Here is a 15,979-nt window from a genome sequence, read left to right as displayed (position 1 = left end):
CAAAATAGATTTATTTAATAAAAATTTACGTAATAGCAAAACCAGTATAAATCAAGAGACAAAGAACCTGGGAATAATCATCCACTTTTGTGCTAAGGTTTGAAACAGCTGGACAATGTGTGGAATTAGATTTGAACAATGAAGGGCATGCCTTAGGCTCCAAGGAAACAGCTACAATTGCATGCTCTGATTATTCCTGGTATGCCTCTGTAGCATTTTCTCTTGAGTATGGCTTGCTTCTGGAAGAAGAGATTTGTTAATCTATCTGAGATGATAGCTCAGACAATTTCCTTATTAGCTGTTGCACAGATAAATAGTAAAGATACAGTAAGTGTACTATTTCTAGATTTTATTGCAGGCTTTGGGAGACAGAGGCTCTGATTTCTCTGGTGGACTTTAAGGAAGAATTCTCTTTTTGTATTGGCTGTGGCAATGGAGAAAAGGGAGACAGAGGAAAACATGGATTTTTGGTGTGGGGGACATCTCAATTTCTTTCCATTCAATGAACTCAACATTCCTAGGCAACATACTGGTTGATATCAGTTTCTGGGTGTTAGTTATTATGAGGCATGATGTTATTCATTAAGCAACACTGTTTACTATGTGAGAAAAGCCACGCAGTATGACAAAACCCACTATAAGAGTTTATTAAGAGGGGAGTGCTTAGGCTTGTGGAAATGGTTGTGCAGAGAGAGGAGGGGAAGAAGGGAGAGGAGTCTGTGGCCCACTTTTATTGATTCCCCCACACATGTGCATATGGGCTTATGTAGCTATGCTGTGCATGCACATAGATTATGTGAGCATGCTGAACACAAATTATGTGATGATGCAATGCACAGTCACATAGGATGTAAAGCCCTGGAATGACTAAATATCTTGCCAGGCTATGGAGCAGTGCATGTGCAGTCATGTAGCTGGGGGAGTGGCCAGGAATTTCAACACTGGGACTAGAGTTCTATTTGAAAAGTGAACCAAATATAAGACAAGTAAGTATAACACCAGTAGCACAGATACTGAGAGCAACAATTAATAAATGGGACCTCTTTAAACTGAGAAGCTTTTGTAGGGTAAAGGACACAGTCAATGAGACAAATGACAGCCTACAGAATGGGAAAAGATCTTCACCAACCCCACATCTGATAGAGGACTGATCTCAAAAATATATAAAGAATTCAATAAACTAGACATCAAAATACTGGACAATCCAATTAAAAAATGAGTTACAGAGCTAAACAGAATTCTCAAAGGAAGAATCTCAAATGGCTGGAAGACATTTAAAGGACTGCTCAACATCCTTAGTCATCAGGGAAATGCAATTCAAAATGACTCTGAGATACCATGACTAAGATCAAAAACACTGATGACAGCTTATGTTGGACAGGATGCGGAGCAAAGAGAACACTCCTCCACTGTTGGTGGGAGTGAAAACTTGTACAGCCACTTGTGAAATCAGTGTGGTGGTTTCTCAGAAAATTGGGAATCAATCTACCTCAAGACCCAGCTATAACACTCTTGGGCATATACCTAAGGAATGCTCAACCATTCCACAAGAACACATGCTCAGCTATGTTCATATCAGCATTATTCATGATAGCCAGAACCTGGAAACAACCAAGATGCCCCTCAACCAAAGAATGGATAAAGAAAATGTGGCACGTATATACAATGGAGTACTACTCAGCAGTGAAAAACAATGATATCATGAAATTTGCAGGAAAATGGATGGAACTAGAAAATATCATCCTGAGTGAGGTAACCCAGACTCAGAAGGACAAACATGGTATGTACTCACTCATAAGTGAATACTAGATGTAATGCAAAGGATAACCAGACTACAACCCACAGCTCCAGAGAAGCTAGCTAACAAGGAGGACCCCAAGAAGGACACATAGATCACCCAGCAAGGGAGAAATAGATGAGATCTACATGAGCAAATTGGGAGTGGAGGGGGTGTTAATAAAGGGCAAGGGATGGGGATGAGAACATAAGGGAATGGGAGGTTTGAGCTGGAACAGGGACAGAGTGGGAGAGCAAGGAAAGAGATACCATGATAAATGAAGACATAGTGGGAACAGGGAGAAACAGGGTGCTAGGAAAGTTCTCAGGAATCCACAAGGATGACCCAACCTTAGACTGCTAGCAATAGTCGAGAGGGTGCCTGAACTGCCCTACTCTGGTAATCAGATTAGTGAATACCGTAACTGTCATCATAGAGCCTTCATCCAATAACTGACGGAAGCAGATGCAGATCCATGGCCGGGTACCAGGCTGAGCTCCAGGAGTCTAATCAATGACAGAGAGAGGAGGAATTCTGTGAGCAAGGGACATGGAGATCATGATGGGAAAATGTACAGAGACCGCCAGCCAAACTAGTGGAAACTCATGAACTGTGGACCAATAGTTGTGGAGCCCCCATGATACTGGACTAGGCCCTTTGGATAGGTGAGACAGTTTTTTAGCTTGAACTGGCTAGGGAGTCCCCAGGTAGTGGGATAGGGATCCATCCCTGATGCATGAGCCAGCTTTTTGGAGCCCAGTACCTATGGTGGGACACTTTGCACAGCCTTGGTGCAGCAGGGAGGGACTTGTACCTGCCTCAACTGAATGTACCAGGCTCTGCTGACTCCCCATGGGAGACCTTGCCTTGGAGGAGGTGGGAATGCGGGGTGGATTGGGGGAGAAGGCTAGGGGGCAGGAGGAGGGAAGAGGAGGATCTGTGGTTGGTATGTAAAATGAATAGAAAATTTCTTAAAAATAAAATAATAATAAAAAAATTAAAAAAGTGAACCAAATATAAGACAAATATAAACAAATATACATGTTATATATTCTATTTATATAACCATAACCATTTATATAAATTTATATAAATTATATAAATGTGTTTATATAAATTATATCAATATATTTATATGAAATATGTATTTTATACTTGCTTATGAAATATATTAAATAGTTTTTTATGTTTTTTTTTTTCCATTCCTCACAGCACATTTATTTCAGTAATTCCATTATGTCGGTCCTTAGCATGAGCATAGTGTTACACAATTTTCATACATATAATCACATCCAAAACAAGCTCTAAGATTGAAATTGTAAACATTCTCATCATATGTAGAAATATTTTGTGTATTAATAGTTTTGCTAACTGATCAAATTTGGAAGTGAATATAAATGAGAAAGCCTATCTAAATCGTGTAGTGAGCCTGGTTTATTAATTACATTTCTACAATGTTAAATAAAGACAACCCTGTCCTGTAAGCATGTCAAACTGTACGTAAAACGTTACAAAGAAACAAATCTGTTAACAAAAGTATGTCTTGCAATAAAGAACATTAGATTTTTAAAATCTATTATGATACAAAAATGGAAAGGGTAAATAGCATCTTTGTTGACAAAGTAGGAGGTAGCATGGATGCACCACTTCATTGTCTGAGAAATGCAACTGGGGTAAAGAACACTTCCTTACCACAAATAATTTCCAGGACTATGTACATATTTCTCTTAGAAATACTTGTTTAAACAAATCTCCCTCCGACTTTTTAGTATAAAAAAAAACCGTTCCATGTGATTTAAAAAAACACTTACACATCTACTAGATAGATAGTACTCTGCCCTATTTGGGTGAACAGTCTCAAACTATGAAGTACATGATATTTAATGCCCTAAGTTGAGTGAATTTAGTTAGCAGTTCCTGGTATTATACAAAACACTAAATACATACCAACAAAATATAATATCTTAGTTTTCTATGTAAGTGTGGGGAAGAAACAGAGTCTTGATTCTGATAACACTGCAGAAAACATAATCTTTCAGTAAGTCTGTCTGTAAATTCATGTGCAACATTTTACAAATGGCTCTCAGATGTAAGACCTTTAATTGAGTAAACTCAGCCAACAAAATTCAGTAAACCTTAAGAACACATTTCCACCCTATATAAAATATAGACTACTTACTGTCTTAAGTATTCAGTTTGCTCTGATGTAATTCACATTCCCCCATTTTTCCTACTTTAGTATTTATAAATGGATGTAGCTTACAAAAAAAAAAAAGAAAAAAAAAGACAAAGAATTTTAAATTTACATCCAATTAAATTTGCTCTTTAAAAGGATTCCTGGTTCTATGAAGCTGCTTCTGCCATTAGTAAAGAAAATGAAGTTTCTGTAATCGAGGCAGGCTTTTTAAGTAGTGACGTGACTTCCACCATTCCGGCTCCAGTCCGTGGGAGATTAGCGTTCACAATGTGTCGTTGTAAATGCTTAATCCAGTCTTCCTGAACAGACAGTGGTCCCCGAAAGACTAGGCCACAAAACCTGCATCGGAGAATGTAAACCTCGTCAGCACCATGAGGTAATGTTAGCATTTTCTTCTTGCTTCCAGATCTTGACCTTGATTTCTTTTGCTTACAATCTAAAGCTAAATTTTGGCTTATTAACATCTCGATGCAAGAATAATTTCATCCAAAATTAAATCAAGCAGTTTGGTGCCGTGTGCGTCAAACCGGGGCCAGTTTTTTATGTTTTAAACAAAATATAATGTAAGGAGCTAGATGAAAAATTTGAGAATGAATCAAACTCAAAAACTGGATGTCAAGTTCACTGAAATGGAGGATGTCTTTAATGAGTCAGCTTCTCAAGTGACTATAACTTAGGAAAGACTTTCTGACTTAGCCAGATGCTGAGTATAAAAGAAACCAGAGGAAAAAGATCTCGTGAAGTGCAAGTAAAAATGATCAAGGAACATCATTTGAAGCACAGGAAATTAAAAAGTAGTGACCACTATGCATTCTGCTTACACTAAATGTTTTAAAGTACTTTTTAAGAAAAAATTGCTAGAGAAAATATCAATATCTGTAGAAAAAATATTTTCTGCTTTTTTTTTTCTAGGAGAGAATGCTTCATCTTAGAGGAAACAGCTATGTAGCAGGCCATCTGAATTGCATAGCACAACCTTAAGGTTTAACTGGATTGATAAAAATGCACTGCAAGCAGAGTAGGATCTTCATAAGGTGCAAACATTACTATCCAGAAAGACAGAACTGTATAATACTCTGAGAAGTCCTGCTTCCAAATAATTAGGCTTGTAAGAAAATGATACAAAAACCAGTGTTCCTGTTCTCCTCAACAACTATGCCCAGACTCTTGGATTAGTTATAACGAATAGGAATGGTCATGTTGCTTAGGAAATGCATTTATTCTAATAGAATGTATGGTGAAGAGTACAGTTAGAATTGTATTTTGTAAAAATCTTTGATCAATTTTAATATATACAAAAGAAAATCTAGTTTAATATTTGAAAATAATATTTCCTACCTGATAAATCTGAATTCATGTTAAAAATAACCATAAAGTATACATAAGTAAATATTTTAAATAAAAATTAAAAGTTTTCAAATGTTACTGCTCAAATAATATGATTATTAAATCTTTCTATTGCACCAATGCTAATAATTATTTACACTTGCCATTTAGGACTTTCTAAATATCAAAAATATCCCAAGGGTCATTCTATGTCATATATTCATTGGGAGACATAAACTTTGATATTTCTGTCATTATATTACAAGATAAACAATTTTGGTGTTCTGAACTTATTGTCTATTTTTCTTGCCATTTATGAGATACAACTTAACATATTGATAACATGTCCACAGATATTTCTTGGAGCCCATTTAGGCTTTACCCAGCAGGTCTGCATAAAGAGGATGATTGGACCACAGGCCTGAGTACAGGTGTCTGAGATGGTCTGCACTTGGCTGTACATGGGGGGGGGGGGAGATCTTTTGCTCCACCTCTTGGCATTCCTTTAAATATCCTAGGGCAGAGACAGTCAAGGCCTGATGGATTAGGATCCAGGCCCTCTCAAGGCTAGCCTGTATTTTCTATCTTTTTCTCTCCCCTCTATCCTTCTAACTAATATTTCCTGCTGTTTCTACTCAAGAGTACTCTGGGGACATGCAGGGCTGAGGGATGGCCCCCCCACAGATATTATACTGAGGCTACAATGCAGTCATAAATACATAAGGAGCAAAAATCAATACATGTTAAGAAAGCACTGAGTGATTTTCCTTAGAAATAGAACTTGCCTCTACCTCTCAGCAGGTACAGTTAGCTGACCACTGTCAACAATGACCCTCTCTGGATCTGATTCTCATATGGAGTTGAGATCATACTCTGCTCAGTCATTAGTGGTGTAAATGAGATCTCCCTATTTTTGGTCTTATTTGGGATGATGAGGTATTGTCAGGCATGCATTGCAGCTAGATGTGGTGACTTGTTGCTGTAATTTCATCACTGGGAAAACAAAAGCGGGATCAACTGTTCAAGACCATCCTGTGCTACATAGAGAGGTTAAAGCCAGACTGAATTACATGAAATCATGTCTCAAAAAAGAAAAGAAACTAAATTGCATGGTGTATGTGTTGAGGCTGGGCTCTATGTGAGATTCCTTCATTGTGTCCAGTCCTACTTTCTCTTATGGTCTCCACTTGCTGTAAAAAGAGGCTTCTTTGATAAAGAGGTGGTAGCTGTACTTACCTGTTGGTATAAGAATAAGATTTAGAATGTAGCTAGGGATTATGCTGGTCAAACAAAGAAGCAGTGTGGTATTTTCCTAAGGTTCATGATTTCACTAGGTTTCAGGAAACTGGCTAGATTTCCAATTTCAGGTATAATTTCCCACTTTGTGAGTGGACTTTATGTCCACTTAGACAGTTCCTGTATCTGTGGCTCAAGGAACATTGCAAGAAGAGGGAAGCAAAAATGTGGTAAGAACCAGAATACTAGGAAGTCTAGTGGGAAAGAGTATCTCCTAGAATTGGATGCATAAACAAGACCAGGCAATGGCAAGACCAATGAACATGTTAACATGGAAATAGAAAATTCCGTGGGGTCCACCCCTAAACCAAGAACTATAGGCAACTAATGACTGCTGGGAGAAGGAGAATTTAACTTTCCCAGAGAAGAGCCACCTTCATAATTGTCTAGTGAAGAGTGGTAAGTTCTGAAACCATTTACAAAAAGCCTGCCTTAGCAGACTGAGTCATACACACACACACACACACACACACACACACACACACACACACACACATTTAAAAAGTGAAAATTCAAAAGAGTAAAATTAGTATATTAAATAGCAAAAAGGAGTAAACCTCCATTTTTACATGGACTGTCTCTATTCATCCCTGCTTCCTATTCCATTACATCCTTTTATACTTTGCTGTGGAATAATCCTCTTGCACACTGTAAAGATTTGCCACTCAAATTGGTTTAATAAAATGCTGATTGGCAAGTAGGCAGGCAGGAAGTATAGATGGGGTGACCAGACTAAGAATGCTGGGAAGAGAAAGGGTAGAGCCAGGAGTTGCCAGCCAGATGCAGAGGAAGCAAGATGAAAATGTTGTATTGAGAAAAGGTACCAAGCCACATGGCTAAACATAGATAAGAATTATGGGTTAATTTAAGTGTAAAAGATAGTTAGTAATAAGCCTGAGCTATGGACCAAGTATTTATAATTAATATAAGCTTCTGTGTGGTAACTTGTAAAATGGCTGCTGGGTATTTGGGAGTTGCTGGCTGGATAGAGAAATTCCATTTACACATGGCACCCAAATGTTTGGTCAGAATTTTCACATAAGACCGAACAAAGCTTAAAAAAAGGATTCTAAACACAGGAAAACAGAGTCAAACTCAGCTTCTTGGTAACCATTTTTTTCTCCTGTGGGCTCTGTTTACTGTCAGTGAGCAGAGGCACAGCTCCTTTAAGAGATGGCTTCCTGACACAGCATTAGTGGAAAAAACCAAGTGGCTCTTTTAAGAGACCCTGCTGCCAAACACTTAAATAGAGTTTATGAGCAGTGGGTAGCATACTACTCAGTGGCAGTGTGGACTCAAAAACTTCCCAGAGTTGGAATGGTAAACATGGTTTCCAGAGCTGGCAGTAAAAGTACCTCTGCCATAAGACTAGACTCTCAAGGAACTGAGGAATGGGTGGAGCCAGCCACCAAAGCCACTGCTTAGCAGTTTAAAGACTCATGTGGTCAGCAAAAGATAGGGATATGCAGTAAAGATGGATTCAGGCCAAAAAATCCTATAAATGGGTTATAGTATGTTTGAAAATGTATGTAGGCTTAGTAGAGAAAGTCCTTAAAAAGGGAATAGAGTAATAAAATTATAATAAGATGCAAAAAGATGGAAAATACACAGAGAGTCTGGATTATGTATATTATTGTGTTGTCTTTAAAATTTTTTGCTGGTAAGTATAACATGAATTGCTAAATGGTTTTATTAGTAGAAAACCCAGAGCCAGATACTGGGGTGAAAGCTGAAAGATCAGAGAAGCAGAGCAAGCCAGCCACAAATTCTTACCTCTATGAAATCCTCAGTCTCAAGCGAGTGAGTTCCTGTTACCTCACGCCTTGTATACCTTTCTGTGTCCTGCCATATTGTTTCCTGGAATTAAAAGAATGTGTTCTTCCCAAGCAAAGACATGAGTTCTCAAGTTCTGGGATTAAAGGTGTATGCCACCATGCCTGGCTCTGTTCCCAGTGTGGCCTTGAACTCACAGAGATCCAGATGGATCACAGCCTCCCAAGTGATAGGATTAAAGGTGTGTGCCACCATTGCCTGACCTCTATGTCTAATTTAGTGGCTGACTTTGTCCTCTGATCCTCAGTCAAGCTTTATTGGGATATACAATATATTACCACAGCTAAGAGACCTTGGATTATAAAAACTGCCATATTAAACCAACCAATTTTTAAATTATCTTGACTTCAAAATTTAAGTCAAAAGATATGTTACTTTGGGGGAGAAGTTATGTTTTTGTTTTCACAGGAAATGAGAGGCTGTGGAAACATTCTAGATTAAGAAAAATCAGGTTTGATCAAGGAAGATCCCTTGAAAAATCTCTAATGAGAACAGATGGTCCAGATGACCCAACATTTCAGAGCACCTCTGTTGCAGTTTCCTCTGAGTTCTGCATCAAGAATGGCTTCAAGGCTCCTGACTGAGATTATCCAACCTCACAGAATTCTCCAGTCAGGACTTGACCATAATCCTGAATTTTCTCAGGGTCCCTCAAAGATTTCCAGCACCACCAACTAACAGTAAGTAGTCTAGAGAACTATGCCCACATTCCCAAAAATAAATTATGGATATTTGTCATTGTTTAAGGGGTTGGTTACAAGTTGTTATTGGTAATGGTTAGAAAAAAAGCTGAACAAAGGAGATTAGATTCATGGATTTCATTGTAAAAAGAAAAGGGGGAATATAGAAAGGGTAGATTGTTGAATCTACTTTAATCAAAAAACAACTATTAATCTTACATATTTTACACTGGTATGGATTTTAGCTTATTGATACAAATTTAAAGTTAATTTTGTTATACTGTATATAAATTTCTACTCTTGTTTAGGGTATTATATTTATGCAATTCATTTAAAAATGTAATGTATAATTAAGAAATGCAGATTAATAGTCATCTATAATAGTCAAACTTACAGTCATGTTAGTTAGGTTTTCTAGATATATTTCTGATATATTTCAGATATTTCAAATGCCTCAAAGACCTACAGAATATGGCTTTTAAAATATTTAATAACAGGTTTTTCATGACAGTGAGACACATCTTCTCCTGGCAGCACCAATTTACTTCAGAGATGATGATAGGCATTGAAGAAACTCTTTATAGAGTTTGTTTTCTGTATGGCAAAAGCTAGCCATGTGGGCAAAGAAACTGCCCTTGCCTCAATTGCTGACAATATACTGTCCAAACTGGACCAGCAGGATGTGAGAAAGGTGACTGCTGAACTTTGCCAAGACAAGGTAGAACAGTCCTTCAAAATTCCCTGCTTAGCCAGGCAGTGGTGGTACATGCCTTTAATCCTAGCACTCGGGAGGCAGAGGCAGGTGGATCTCTGTGAGTTTGAGGCCATCCCAGGCTACAGAGTGAGTTTCAGGAAAGGTACAAAGCTACACAGAGAAACCTTGTCTTGAAAAACCAAAAAAAAAAAAAAATCCCTGATTCACAGGAAAGTCTGTCAGATATGCTAGGCCTGAAGGTCAGAGTTGGATGCTCCAACTTGCAGAGGAAAACTTTGGGTGACTGTCCAGGAAGACTGATGTACCTGTCATTAGGTAACATTTCACCCTTCTGGGGTCTTTGATGGAGTCAAAGACTAGATAGTTATGATTATGGTTTTCCTTAGTTATGATAAAAAGGTAAATTAGATGTAAAACTTTAGACTCACCAAGATAAGATAGATAATAGAGTATTTTCTCTAATTTTGCCAAATACAAATAGATTGGGTATTGTAACTGTAATTCTTACTGGATAATTGTTTTTTTTTTAAATATAATCTGACTGTGTTAACATTAAAACCTTCCTTTTTAATTAGACAAAAGGGGGAATGCTGTGGAATAATCTTCTGGTGCACTGTAAAGATTTGTCACTTGAATCAGTTTAATAAATCACTGATTGGCCAGTAGACAGTCAGGAAGTATAGATGGGGTGACCAAACTAAGAATGCTGGGAAGAGGAAGGCAGAACCAGGAGCAACCAGCCAGATGCAGAAGAAGCAAGATGAAAATATTGTATTGAGAAAAGTTACCAAGCCATGTAGCTAACATAGGTAAGAATTATGGATTAATTTAAGTGTAAGAGGTAGTTAGTAATAAGCCTGAGCTATGGGCCAAGCGTTTATAATTAGTATAAGCCTCTGTGTGATAATTTGGGAAGTGGCTGTGGGTATTTGGGAGTTGCTGGCAGGACAGAGAAACTCCATTTACAATACTTTGTTTTGCTTTCATATACTTTCCTTTCATATAATGATCACTCCAACAAAACCTCTAGCTTTAAACTACCTATCTGCATCTACAAAGTCATGAACAATTGAGTGTGACATGTCTAATCAGATGACAACTTGGCTCAGGGGTTGACTTATATCTTTCAAAATAGATCTATAATAGGCAGGAGAAGAGACATCAAGTGTCTCAGAAAAATATACCTCTATTGTTAGAACATTCACTCCTTGATTGGAAGAACTTTTCAGAGGAATGCTGAGAGCAGGAGAAATAGTCTTCCCCCGGGATGAGTATACCAACTAGTTAGCCCATATCAAATGGTTAGCCATGAAAATATACTTAAAAGTAAAATCATACAGACTGATCAGATTGTGTTTATGTATTTAGGAATATATACAAAAATGTAATAATAAGCAATTAATGAAAAAAGAGGGTATGAATTTGAACAAAGATGGAGAATATGGGAAGAGTATATAGAAGGAATTGAAAGGAAGAAAGGAAATAATGCAATTACAATCTTGAAAACTAAAAGAAATAAGTTTTAAAAGATATTGGAGAGCTGGAGAGATGGCACAGTGGTTAAGAGCACTGACTGCTCTTCCAGAGGATCAAAGTTCAATTCCTAGCACCCACATGGCAGCTCACAACTGTCTGTAACTCCAGGATCCAACACCATCACACAGACATATATGCAGGCAAACACCAATGTAAACAAAATAAAAAATAAATTAAAAGATATTGGAATCTTTGAGAAAGTCAATCAGTCCGTGCTAATAAATGTTCAGAAACTGAGGCTTCCCAGAATTTTGAACCGTGATTTGAACTTTTAAGAAAATTTAATAGAGTAAAATCATATCCATCCATTTATCATTTGTCTATGGTTGAAGAACAATAATATAAATGAGTAGTTATGACACAATACATGCTTCTTGCTCATAACTGAAAACCTGCACAGACCATTGATGCCTATGAAGGAGAAACATTCCTTACCTAGCCAGATAGAGATTTGCCATTAGAGAAAAATTCCATATAAGCTTTAAGATACTAGACTAAAGGTGTAAAATATATGCTATTTTTCTTTCTTACTGGAATAAAATTCAAAGCCCAATCATATCTATTGGCATTTATATGTGCTTAAAACAAACTTCTGACATATAGTCTATAAAATAATTTACCCAAAAAGAAAGGACAAGATTAGAGTTCATTAGGTCCATTTGAGTAAGTCAGTGAGTATAAAGATAGTTCTCAAAAGAAGTAAAAATGGCAAGTAAATATGTGAATAAGGACTTTACACACTTATCTACAAATGAGTGTAAATGGAAATTGTGCTGAGATTTTATTACAACTGAGTCAATACAACTATAATGAGGCAGGAAATAAAAAACAGTTGTGAGGGTGTAGAGAAAAACAAATTCTCGGTCTGTTGGTGAGTATGAACATTTATTGTGGAAATAAGTATACTAAATAACTTTTGAAAACTAAAGTTACAACTACTCAGGATTTTGCTATACCATGTTTTCTCATTTATTTAATTTCTTTGAGAATTTCGTACGATGTGTTTTGACTATATCCACCCTTCCCCAAGCTCCTCACAGATCCATACCCTATCCACCATGCACCTGAATTCGTATCCACTTTTTATTTCTTAAGTAAACCATTCCAGTACAATGTGTGCTGCCAGTATATCCTTGAATGTGTAGCCATCCACTGGCTCATGGTCCCTCTCTCAGGAGTACAAAGGGAAGTAAAACAGACCCTCCCTCTCCCAGCAGCTATTAATGCCAATAGCTCCTCACCTAAGAATTAGACTTAGTGTCCACCTTTCCTTTTCCTTTTGGAATTTTGTCTGGCTTGAGCGTGAACAGATCTTATGAATGTTGTCACAAGCACTATGGGTTCATTTGTGCACCTGCCCTACTGTGTCTGGAAAACACCATTTTTTGCAGTCAACTACTATCTCTGACTCTTATGCTATTTCCAACTCTTCTGATGGTCCTTGATCTTGAAAAGAAAGTGTGTGATATAGATGTCTCAAGAACATCTTCCTCAAAAACCTGAAATCTATCTCTTGAAAATTAATCACTTCTTTCTCCTAAAAATCATTTTTCTAAGATTTATTTACTCATTTATTTAAATGTACATGTGTGCCTGTGTGAGTTTTTGTGTACCATGTTTGTGAAGGTGACCACAGAGGCTGTAAAAGGACGCCAGATTCCATGAATTTGTAATGACAAGTAGTTGTGAGCTACCTGGTGTGAGTGCAGAAAACAGAACCTGGGTCCTCTGCAAGAGCAGTAAGTGCTCTTGACTGGTAAGCCACCTTTCCAGAACATCACTTCTTTTTCATTTAACTTTTCCCAATAAAAGTTTTATGTTGCTAAATGTTTTCCTGCCTGGCCCACAGTCAGGACAAACTCTCTCACACCTGCCAGTCCCACAGCCATTCAGACCCAACCAAATAAACACAGAGACTTATATTGGTTACAAACTGTATGTCTGTGGCAGGCTTCTTGCTAACTGTTCTTACAGCTTAAATTAATCCATTTCTATTAATCTATACCTTGCCACGTGGCTTGTGGCTTCCGGTACTTTACATCTTCCTTGTCCTGATGGTGGCTGGCAGTGTCTCCCTCACCCAGCGTCCTGTTCTCTCAATTCTTCTCTCTGTTAGTCCCGCCTATACTTCCTGCCTGGCCACTGACCAATCAGTGATTTATTCATTGACCAATCAGCAACACATTTGACATACAGACCATCCCACAGCAGTTTTACTCTGACATTATTTCTATTTTTACTGACAAAGAATCTGGGGCAAAGGGCAATATGGTAACTTGCCTCTAGTCACACAGCTAGTGAGTTACTTGATTCTAGCATTATTTTTACTAACACATAGATGCTGGGCATCAAGGATCTCTGTTTTATATGAACACTGCCAAGAATGTACATGTCTAACTTAAAATCACTTCAATGTTATTTCATTTGATCCAACATAATATAATAGATAAGACTGAAATTTTTATATTTATCCCATAAATAAGAACTTGTGTTAAGCACTTTGCCAAATCAAGAGATGGCTTTGTGCAACTGTCCTGCTGTGTCTGGAACACAGTTTTGTAGGTATCCACTATCTCTCGCTCTCCTACTCTTTTCAACACTTCCTCTGAGATTATCCCTGATCTTTGTAAACAGGGTGTGTGATATAGATGTCTCAAGAACATTTTCCTCAAGCAATTCAACACTTAAAACCTCTCAGCCATTTGGTGCCATCTCTGGCTACCTAGTGTTGAATAAAAAATTTGAAGACTGAAGGATCCCTCAAAGAAAAGGTTGTTTTGTTTTGTTTATGCCATTTTAGGTGTTAATCTATAAAAAGACCAGGTGTGTTCTGAAACTTCCAGCAGCAACACAACACAGCAGTTGGAAATGTATCTGCTTGATTTAGGGCCAAGTGCATCTATGGGAAGGAAAAATCATATATTACTGACACCGACCTGAAGTGATTATAGCTGAGCAAGATGTGTAACACAAAACAAGACAAAATTTGAGGTAGTTAATAGTCTACAGTGGGAGATGAGTGTTGCATCTGGGTTTGCTGGATAATTAAGATACTACAGTGCCCAGGGTGTGATTACCTGGGAGTAAAGATTTTTTTAAAGTAAGGATTTGGGTACTAAAGAAAATATGGAATCTTTATTCAAATTGGTTTAGCCCATAAAGGCTAATTAATTAACTCTTTTCTCTCTGCCTTTTTCTGTTCTCCCCATTTATGATTCAGTATGGGACACAAAAGAAAATTTCTCTGTCACTAGATAGCTACACTTATTCTGTGTCTGCCCCCTTTGGTTGGCTTATTTCTGTCATTATTTGATATGATTTCTTTTTTCTAACCCTCAAAGTTATGATTTCCTTCAAAATACCTAAAAAATCTTCCTTTTTGTTTTTTATGCATTCTTTTTCAATTTATTAGACAATGACGTGGTCTATTGATGGGAATGTATGTGTTTTCTTATTGAACAAAGTTTTTTGGAGGAAAGGGCCTAGGGTGCTATAGACCACTTAGCAGAACACTGTGCTAATACATGGTGCTTCCTGACAAGATATTTTCTCTACAAAGACATGCACAGTTGTTAATTACCTCCCCAAACACATTACAAGCCTAGTGTAGTGGCAAATGTCTATATTCCCAGCACTTGGGAAGATGAAACACATCTTGAACTCAGCCCTGTCTTAAAAACATAAAACTGAACAAATACCAACAACAAAACTGCTACAATTTGGAAGTTATTTTTATTTGTGTTGTTCTCTGCCAGCAGAAAATTTTGCTTTTGTCTGTTTTTCTTTGTGGGTGTGTGTTTGTCTTTTAAGAGAAAGGACCCTGAGGACAAGTCATCTAATTTTTTCTAGGAGGGCACAGAAATTTGGAAATAGAGAGGAAGTGTGTTTAAGGGAAATTTTCCAAGGATATATCCTTATGTGAAACATCAAGAAGAAAATAAAACTCTGATTTCATGGAAGATCAGCAGGAATTTAGCTAATACTTAGGGATGAGTAGAGGTCCACAGGAAAGCACACAAAGTCTTTGAGCATGAAGTTAGAATTTCTCCTTCTTCTTGTAGCTCTGGCCTTTTAACAGAATTAAAGAATAAACTCTGCCCCCAGAAGATGACTATTCATTTGTCTTCTGTCTTTGTCAGTGTCAAAGCTTCGGAAAGAATCAAGTCTTTGTTCAGTTTGCCCATATCCATATCATGTGAGCAGCATCCACCAGGGAGAGAAAGTAGCTTGTGCAGAAATGAAGTTACATGGAAGTCTATCTCTCTGCATACAATTACACCATCATTAGGATGCACTGTTCAATTCTCTCTGTCTGGTCTTCATCCCAGTGTCCAGTGCTGCTGTACTCCTATGATGTAAAAGGCTTGGAGAGGCAGAGAGTAGGAGCTGGTTGCTGAGGATGATGCAACTTAACTGCAGGATGAGATGTTAGTTTGGCTCTTCTGTGAAGCCATGTTGTCAGATTGTGCTGTGTTGATGGTCAAGAAAGCCTGTGATGGTAATTCAAAAGAAATGTAATATGTATCTATTTTGAGATAAGTTTAGCAACTGAAGGTTGGCAGGACTATTTGTATTTCTCCTGTGGACTTATCACTGCCATAAGTAATATTTAAAGTTAT

At 37.5% G+C, this 15,979-nt stretch overlaps 1 protein-coding gene across 1 annotated transcript; it reads right to left on the bottom strand.

The window, feature by feature from the left end:
• Nucleotides 1–2,973: 2,973 nt before the first annotated feature.
• LOC128120085 (zinc finger protein 644-like) lies at nucleotides 2,974–4,501 on the bottom strand. The gene has a single exon (XM_052753840.1). It carries the CDS (start codon nucleotides 4,436–4,438, stop codon nucleotides 4,121–4,123), a length of 318 nt encoding a protein of 105 aa, XP_052609800.1. The 5' UTR covers nucleotides 4,439–4,501; the 3' UTR covers nucleotides 2,974–4,120.
• Nucleotides 4,502–15,979: the final 11,478 nt, after the last annotated feature.

The sequence above is a fragment of the Peromyscus californicus genome, unplaced genomic scaffold (assembly GCF_007827085.1).
Source record: "Peromyscus californicus insignis strain IS unplaced genomic scaffold, ASM782708v3 Scaffold_24__1_contigs__length_46423439, whole genome shotgun sequence".
NCBI classification, from domain to species: Eukaryota; Metazoa; Chordata; class Mammalia; order Rodentia; family Cricetidae; genus Peromyscus; species Peromyscus californicus.
This window is presented reverse-complemented; position numbering and strand designations above follow the sequence as displayed.